At 34.1% G+C, this 9,407-nt stretch overlaps 1 protein-coding gene across 1 annotated transcript in view; it reads right to left on the bottom strand.

Annotated features, from left to right (window-relative positions):
* Window positions 1-2,009: 2,009 nt before the first annotated feature.
* The window catches only part of LOC106876150 (putative transcription factor p65 homolog), a 59,313-nt gene continuing 51,915 nt past the window's right edge, over window positions 2,010-9,407 (bottom strand). Inside the window, exons 10-12 of the mRNA XM_052971793.1 lie at window positions 8,878-8,925; window positions 6,839-6,919; window positions 2,010-4,920 (exon numbers count right to left, since the gene is read on the bottom strand). Of these exons, the coding sequence (XP_052827753.1) occupies window positions 4,601-4,920; window positions 6,839-6,919; window positions 8,878-8,925 (449 nt within the window). The 3' untranslated portion in view covers window positions 2,010-4,600. The remainder of the gene's footprint in view (window positions 4,921-6,838; window positions 6,920-8,877; window positions 8,926-9,407) is intronic.

The raw sequence follows: 9,407 nt of genomic DNA, 5'->3' as shown, positions 1-9,407 counted from the left end.
CCTGACAGTAAATCAAAACCATTTAATTCCAAGATTTATTTATGTTTAACAACTGAATGAATTTAATAAAAGCATCTAAATATGAAACATGATGAAAATTGTTCAAATTGTAGTCCTTCTTGAGCAACACATTTTTCCATCCGAGTCAATGCAGAATTACAGATAGTATTTATGGAATTTTGATTTACTGTCCGTTGACTTTTGGCCAACCTTGTATGTATCAAACACACACACACATATATATACATACATACATACATACATAAATACACCCACACATTAAAAGCTTCCTTGTTTTACATTCTGTTAACTTTGTATTCCACTACACCATTCATAACAGAACCTAACAGTTTATAAGCAGCTTCTACTTCAGAGCCATGAACAGGGAACAATCTTTCCTATTACACAGTGCTTAACCATAACTAACTTTTGTGTCACCAGAATTAGTTAATCAATCTATCCCATGCATGGTTGCACTTTGGGCAGTAGTTTTCCTCCATTATTCTATCATTTGCATGATCTATTTTCTGGAGTCTGTTGATTGCCTTCTAATTAACTTAAATAATTGAAAGCTATGTAGCCAGTAGTCTTATCTTCTTCCTGTTTATGTTGTTTTAGCATATTGATAATCTGTATACTGTAAGATGCGACCAGCCAATAAGATACCTTGTTCTGTAACCATGTCTCAGAGTCTGTGACTATGCACTTCTTATTTCTGACATGATCAGAATTTTACACAGCTTTACTCAAACATCTTTGGTGAAAGATGGGCAACATTTTGATGATTTTTGTAACTTTTCCCATGTTTTGGCTGCATGTAACACTGTTGCCATTGGCTGAACCATGATACTATACAGGAAGATCTCTGCCACAAGTACAAAATATCATCATAGGAGTCTAGGTCGGCCAATAATCTTTTGTTATTCAGACTGGTTGAAGTCAACAGCTTGTAGCAAATAGAAAATATATCTCAATAAATATTTTATGCATAAAATTTGTGCTTAATAGTCTTTCTACATTATCTTAAATATTTAAATTCTCCACTTTAAAGAAATCAGCAACAATGAATGTCTATTTAAGCATATGTTTACATTTCCTTGATCAAAAGTGATCTGCCATCTAAGCAATAACAAGAGAATGCTTAACAACCTGAAGTAACACAGAAGTGGGCTGTTTTTACTGTGTTTCAATAGACAGTAGGATGCTCACTTGTTTCTGTGTCAATGATAACAGCATTGTGGTTTGTAATTCCCTCATGCTTGAGGAGACTAGCACTGTGTGAACACTAGCATGAAGGGCGATGCAGACAGTTACTTGCCATGCTTTGGCATCTCTGCTCTCTAGATGAAGTTGAGTTTTGAGCATTTAGATCTGACACAACAAATTTCAGCTTGAGTAAGAGCCACTATCTCTAGCTGCAGTGGTGGTATCACTGCTCTCACATGCACAGACAATAAGGGCAAAAAAATAAAATTCTGCTATCTTGTCTGCTAACCCTGCTAAATTTTCAGCAAAAGAAGTGCCCTTGCTTGATGCAAGAGAATGCTATTCATTTGTACAGAGTGATTGGAAAAGTAACTGGGAAAGCTCCAAACTTAAAATTAAGGTGTCATTACAAAATAATGATCAAGCCCTCCAAGTCTTGGCAATGTCCAGAACAGCCCTGTCATATAGATCTAATATGCAACCTAAATAAGTTCAAAATATATTGATTTCAAGTAGAAATGTTGATCAATAATAAATTAATGAACTATTGTGAGAAGCTGTTATCAAGGTCACCCATATGGAAAATATTTCATTTTGCATCTACTGACAACTAGAAGGCTTTAAAATTAAATAACCTGCTAAATTAACACCAATATAAGGAAATAAAAGTCTTAAATCAACAAATACATATTGTAATTAAAAGGACAACCTCAAAGCCATAGCTAAAACACAAATCCAAAAATCCCGTAAGTCTGACAGGCAACAATAATGAAAAACAAAATAATAACAGTAACAACAAAAGGTAACAAATATTGGATTTTTACTCTTCACCAATGTTTTGCAAGTGAAAATTTCAACATGGTTAGTGTAGAAAGGTTAGTAGTTGTGTATAGAGAGTAATTTGTAGAGAATAAAAGTTACATGCATCCATAAATGATTTAAAACATGAAATAGTTAGGACGGAGGAAGAAGAAAACGTAACGAGAGTGAAGTAAATAGAGAGGAAACAGAAGATAGAGAGAGAGAGAGAGAGAGAGAGAGAGAGAGAGAGAGAGAGAGAGAGAGAGAGAGAGAGAGAGAGAGAGAGAGAGAGAGAGAGAGAGAGAGAGAGAAAGAGAGAGAGAGAGAGAGAGAAAGAGAGAGAGAGAGAGAAAGAGAGAGATGAGAAGAGGGTTTGATAATGTCTTTATTTCATGTTTTCTAATCTCTAAGACTGAACAGATATATAAAAAAAAAACAATTATGTACAATTTCAATAAAGCCATTGAATAACAATATCATCATTTTAAAATCTGTTTTCCTTTGTTGTCAAGACATCAATCTTCTGTTGAAACCATTTATTCTTTATTTATTCCCATCAGTTTACATCTGCTCTTACTAGGATTTAATATATTTTTTACCAAACAGTCACATGTGATTTTCACCAAAGTCATTCTATATTTTTATATACAAACCTGACTGGTCAAATATTCATCATAATACACGTTTGACAGTGCAAGTCAATCATTTGGTATTGAGGTGTGTCTCTGTGGTAAGAAGCTTGCTTCTCAACCACTTGGTTCCTGTTCAGTCCCACTGCATGGCACCTTGAACAAGTGTCTTCTGCTATAGCTTCGAGCCGAACAAAGCCTTGTGAGTGGATTTGGTAGATAGAAACTGAAAGAAGCCCATCGTATATATATATATATATATATATGTGTGTGTGTGTGTGTGTGTGTGTGTGTGTTTATGCATATATATATATATAAATAAGTGTGGTGAGAGCCATTGGACAAGCATTAAAATGTGAAATCATTGATGAACTAGCTACGTCCACTGTTGTAGGGAACTTACCTCCCTTGTCAGTCAATAGTGCTTTTTATGGCTATTGAGCTGTTTTTGACTCTTATTTCTAGCAATACTGGTGCTGATTAGTGCCCTTTGTCGCTTTAGTGACATCTATATTTCTGTTTTTAGGTTGTAAAATTGCAAATAAGCTACCCATATTATTTATAGATATGTATATGTATATATACAAATATATATATGTATAAATATATATATATAAATTTAATGTATATATTTCGGTGTGTGTGTCTTTGTTTGTCTCCCCACCATTGCTTGACAACTGATGTTGGTATGTTTATATCCCAGTTACTTAGCAATTCAGCAAAAGAGACTGACAGAATAAGTGTTAGGCTTACAAAGAATAAATCCTGGGGTTGATTTCTTCAACTAAAATACTTTAAGGCAGTGCTCCAGCATGGCTGCAGTCAAATGACTGAAACGTGTAAAAGAATAAAAAAATCTTTTTTAGATCAATACTACTAAACAGTTAGCATTCATGGTAACCTCTCTCTTAATCCTATCAATCCCATTCTAAGTTTCATAAATGGTTTGTGATTAGAAAATAAGGAAAGCCAGTTTAGGTGTAACAAAGGTATTTCACAAGTAGGTAAAGGAACTTCTACATAGTTGCTCAAGCTGTAGACAAAGGAATGTCTAGAGCCACCAAAAATGCACTTTCACTTATAAAATTTAAGACATACCTTTTTGTAAAATAGAGTGGTCACATCTAGGAAGTTGATGGAAAGATTTATGTGTGTGTGTGTGTGTGTGTGTGTGTGTGTGTGTGTGTGTTTCACTGATGTCTATCAGCAAGAAGCTGATAAAGTTGCTGCAGCTTTCTAACAAAAATACCTTGCAGTATTTATTCCACCTGAGTTACACAATCACTCTCTCATCACTTTTGCCATAAGAAATGCCTGAAACAGTGATTGATCTGCTGAAAACTTAGAGCCAATACCATTATTGTTCATAAAATACATAGTGTAAAGTTTTGTTTTAAAAATCAATCACACATTTTTGTGCCTAATATATTCTTAAACAATGCCAAATGGAACATCTAAATAACAACGATGGCATCTTTTTCTACTTAAAGCGAAAATGTAACAACTTTTTTTATCATAATATCTAAGAGAGAAAGATTTTACAATTATATCATCAATGGTAATTTACAAATAAAAGGATTCTTTTCACAAATTTTGTTGGAAATTCTTAACACTACAGTATCAGCTTTAATTGTAAAAGTAAAATTAATTAAAAGACAACTTCATTGGGAAGAAATGTAAGAGCAGAGTAATGAAAAAAAAAATGGTGTTTGTTAATATATTCCTGGGAAGAATCTCAAAAATGGTCATATTTCTTTATGATAGTTACCACTAGAAACACCAACAAAGTGAATTTCATTTGTAGAAAACAACATTCTTCATTGATGATGAACTTAAGAAAATATAACAGATAATAAAAATATATATTTTCTATAAATGCCATGATAATATTGTAAATGCCATCAAGCCTTGGAATATTGTGTCCAACACATTGTAATATACTGCTTGAAGAATCAACATAAAATTTATTCTTGATAAAATTGTAATGATTCAAGAGGAATGTCATGTGTTTCTGTTATATTAGGAAAAGTGTTGTTGGTTGAACTTAAATCTGATAGATATTTACTGAATGTGTCTTCTGATAAAAATCCAATATCTTCTGCATGAGATAACTCCAAAGCTTTCAATATAGTATTAGAATTATCAAAAGTTGACTCTATTGGAAATAAATCAGTGGGTGGAAATGTTGGTACTTCATGTTGAATAGGGTTAGAAGGCATTACACAGTTCAAGTTACTGGGGTCTTCAAGTTTCATATCATAGTTTGAAATGTGTGGCATTAGTTCTAAAGAAGAAAAAAAAAAGACAAAAAAAGAAAAGGTTACAACAATATCAGCATTAAACATTGTCTATTAAAGAGAAAAATAATCCACAAAAATCCAAACTAAAGCATGAAGTTACTCATGGTATATCTAATATTCATATTTCATTGATATTATTATTATCATCATCATCATCATCATTATTATTATTATACTTCTGGTTGGAAAGCAAGAACGTTGATAGAAGCTTGACAGGCATATTTATTATCAAAACTACAGTCTTTGTTGATACTATTGTTTAAAAGGGAGCATAAGACAATAGTCTTTGTCCCCAGAAAAAAGACTGACTGCTGTGTATGCTCTGACTGGATTGGGGCAGCTGGATTTCTTCAGATGTTTGGAGGTCTTTCTAGGGACGTCTCCTCTTTAGTGTTAGTGGGCGACTGGTATGCCATCTTGGATGCACGTGTAGATTGGGTGGGGCTAGCAGACAGAAAAGTTGGGTGTGAAAGCCTCACAATCCTGCTCAGTCATTTCCAACTGGCTCACAAGTTCAGATTGGATTACCCAAATGCCACAGTGTGGACATGGACAAACAGCGTCAGGTCAACCAGATCTTGTCTAGATAGGATATTTCATAGGCCAGCAGATAGGGATAGCATAGGTTATCCACAGTTCGTCAGCTATACAGACCACAAATTTGTGATCTGTATGGTTGACCTAGATAGGCTTCATAGGCAGGGTCCCAAATACTGGAAGCTGAACCTGTTCTTCCTGGCACATCAAGCTTTCAGAGACTGACTTAGCAAGTAAGTCCATTGAAAGTTGACAGGTGCAAGTTGTCAACAACTGATGGTAGGTAGTGCCAAAATTGGAGATTAGAGTAGAAGCTGTAAAATTTAGCAGAGAACTAGTGACAGAGAAGACTAGAGTAGAGGGAGATCAAGTTAGGAAATTGGAAGAGGCACTCAGTTGAGGCATAGTGACTGACATGCTGGCAGCGAGATTGGTTCTGAATCAATTCCTCAACACCAAGCATGAAGGTTGCGTTGTCAGAGCTAGGGCACGTACTCCAAAACAGGAGGGAATAAAAGCCATTCGATGGGCCTGGGTGGCCAAGGCACAATGTAGTAATAAAACTACAATTTGGTCTTTGAGGGGTCGGGACGGGCGCATGCAACAAGAGTCCAAGCAGATATGTGGAGAATTTCAGCAGCACTTTGCTGAACTGGACAGGGTGTGTAGTGGTCCTGAGGCAGAGGTGAACTTCATTTCCTACCTTGATAGTCTGCCACAGCTTTCAGCCAGGGATGTGGAGTTCTGTGAAATGCTGATAATAGCTGAAGATACAAGTGACGCATTGGCTAGTTGCATGAGGAAGAAGTCTCCAGGATTGGATGGTCTTCCCTTCAAGCTTTATATTCATATGCCAGACTTGTTCAGTGAGCTTTTGCAGGGTGTCTACCACAACTGGCGACAGAACAGGAGAGTCCCCAGTTCTGAGGTGAGGTGTGGTAGTGGTGCTACTGAGAAAGGATCCGAACAAGGGGAACATTATTGATAATTTTAGGTCTGTAAGTCTGCTAAATGCAGATTACAAAATTTTGGCGAAAGCATTTGCAAAGAGGTTGGTGCTTGTCACTGACAGACTGGTGCATGATGTGCAAACTTGTGCTATCCCCACCAGATCTATCCATGACAACCTCCACCTCACGCGATACATCAACAGACTGGAAAAGTGTATGATACATGATGATGATCATGATGATGAGTAAAGTCATAATAACATAATGTAGTCAGTTCTTTTAATGACAACAATAGCACCAATAATATTCATAATACTGAAGCTCGAAGAAGACAGTGTAACAAATATTCCTTTTCTTGAACATTTGAATTCAAACTATTCTCACTTTATCAAGTTAGTAAAATTATAACACTTACCACTTTTGCCTCCTCGAATTGCTCGCAAGCGAAGACGGTTTTTTAGATCATTTTTGCTAATAGTTTGCGCATCTGTAGCACCTGGAATAGATCAAGTTGCATGTTAATGCTATCTCTGCAAAAATGGTTCAAATGGCTTAAGTTAAATTCTGCTGATCTACCATTAGTTTTTAATGAGGGAAATACCTAAAAATTGCTAATTCAAATGTTTGTAGTTCATTTATTGTGGAAAATGACAACATTTCAGAAAAGACTCAGTTTCTTTTTTTAATATAAGTCATTTAAGCTAAAAATAATGTTGTGCATGTGTGTGTGTTAATTAATTACACAACAATAACTAAAAAAAAAACAGATACACTTAAAAACATGATGACAAGAAACATGCTGATAATGAAAAAAAAAGGCATTGGTGGGGTAATGCATACCCTGTACACAGATAAATTTTTTCGCAAATTATAGTGTAGCTTACAATGTGTTATTTACCATGCTTTTTAATTGAACTGAATTTTGTTTTTCAAGTCTCACCATTATAGGTGAAATTAAGAAATCAACTTGTAAATAAATGAAACCCTCAAATCCATCATGTACACACACACACAGTCTATGTATGTATGTATGTATGCACATGTGTCTATGCGCATAAGTACAGCATGATCTATACACATGCAGATGAAGGTCGACTGATGAGGAAAAGAAAGTGAACCAAATAATATGATTACTTGTTTATCAAGAAATTTGTAAGTTCGATAAAAAAAATTTCTTTTTTTAAGTATCACCATTATATGTATTTATACTCTGGCGAAATTAAGAAATCAAGTTGTAAATAAATGAAACCTGCAAATCCATCACTGTACACACACCCATGCATGCACACAGACATACAGTCGCATATCTATGTATATATTTATGTACGTATGTATGTATGCACATGTGTATGTGCATAGGTACACCATGGTCTATAAACATGCAGACAAAGGTCAATTCATATGAAAAAAAAAAGTGAACAAAATAATATGACCAATCGCTTATCAGAAAATTTGAAAAAAAAAAAATTATTTTTTAAAAGCTAATCAAACCAAATGCTCATCATTTTGAGCCACTTGCCCAATGAGCATTTCTGCCAAATGTGGTAACAATTCGTTCAGCTGTTTTCCAGTAATTTTGCACACACACAGACAAAGATGAGTAATTACAATACCCCACTTTTGCTTAAGTGCGAGTTAATAAATTAAATGCAATTACTAATAGACACGGACACACAAACATTGAAACAAACTATTTTAGCCTGACATTTTTACAGCTTATTAAGTAACTTACAGGGAATCTGTTGCTCTAGTTAGAGACAACATATCAATATATGTACAAATTTTAACATATAAGAACAAAAGTAACAGCTTGTTTTTGCTCCAGATGCAAATTAGTTTGTTAGGTGATGATAAAATTTGAAAAAATACTCAAAAAGTTTTAAATCAAGTCCTAAATGCATTTTTGAACCAACATTATTTGTACAAGGTTCAGTGCCTGACCATTCTTTAGGTAATATTCTATTTAAATCACTTGATGAAAAATTGGATAGATCAAAATCAGATATTGGGTGTGCATGAAAGAAGTAGATATGTCACTTTATCTGCCATTAATTTATTGATTAAATCATTAAGCAAGTTGTTGCTCAAAGTATGATTAGCAGTTATTTTTCAAAGAAAGTTTCCATAAACTCGGATAAAAAAAATAAAGTACACTGCAGAAAACATTTTTTAAATATTAAGAAAACTTTTGGTGGGTATCACTATTGCAATAAACGCAGAAAGCAACTGAAATTTACATATTAGATTTTTTGACAACTTTGAGATTCTATCATTGAAACACTTTCATTAGGAAACATCTCAGACATTAGTAGATATCTAAGACATTAGTACACATCTAAGACAGATTAATTGCTCAAATTAGTCAGGAAAAATTATTTCAGAAGGTATTATCTTTAAAAGAGTTACTAATGACTAAAACAAAGGAATAAACTCCCAATTTGATACAATGCTTACATGCTGTGTGGACTTTTCGCTTCCTCTTCTCTTCAATCCTGTCTGGATCTATAAAAAGTGAAATTAGATAAGAGCAAATTTTAACTATCCAGAGAGAACACTAGTGATGATTTAGACACAGATGATGGTCTTTAAAAATGAAAAATAATCATAAAAAATTTGCTTTCTAATTGTCAATATAAGCAAGAGAGAAGACATATTTGTTATTGCAAATTCTATCAATTGATAATCTAAAAAGTTTTACAACTTGAAGTAACAAAAACAAGAAATATGAAAATTATTAATATTTCACAAATCATGAAATATTCAAGTAGAAACCATTCTTGTTTTGTTTTAAATCTAGTTTTCTTGATGTTGAATAATTTTGTTTTTAAAATTTGTTTGTATAGGAGTAGCTGTGTGGTAAGTAGCTTGCTTACCAACCACATGGTTCCAGGTTCAGTCCCACTGTGTGGCACCTTGGACAAGTGTCTTCTACTATAGCCTCGAGCCGACCAAAACTTTGTGAGTGGATTTGGTAGATGGTAACT

Source organism: Octopus bimaculoides, chromosome 11, assembly GCF_001194135.2.
Source record: "Octopus bimaculoides isolate UCB-OBI-ISO-001 chromosome 11, ASM119413v2, whole genome shotgun sequence".
In the NCBI taxonomy this organism is placed as follows: domain Eukaryota; kingdom Metazoa; phylum Mollusca; class Cephalopoda; order Octopoda; family Octopodidae; genus Octopus; species Octopus bimaculoides.
Note: the sequence above shows the minus strand (reverse complement) of the source record. Positions and strands in the feature narration are given on the sequence as shown.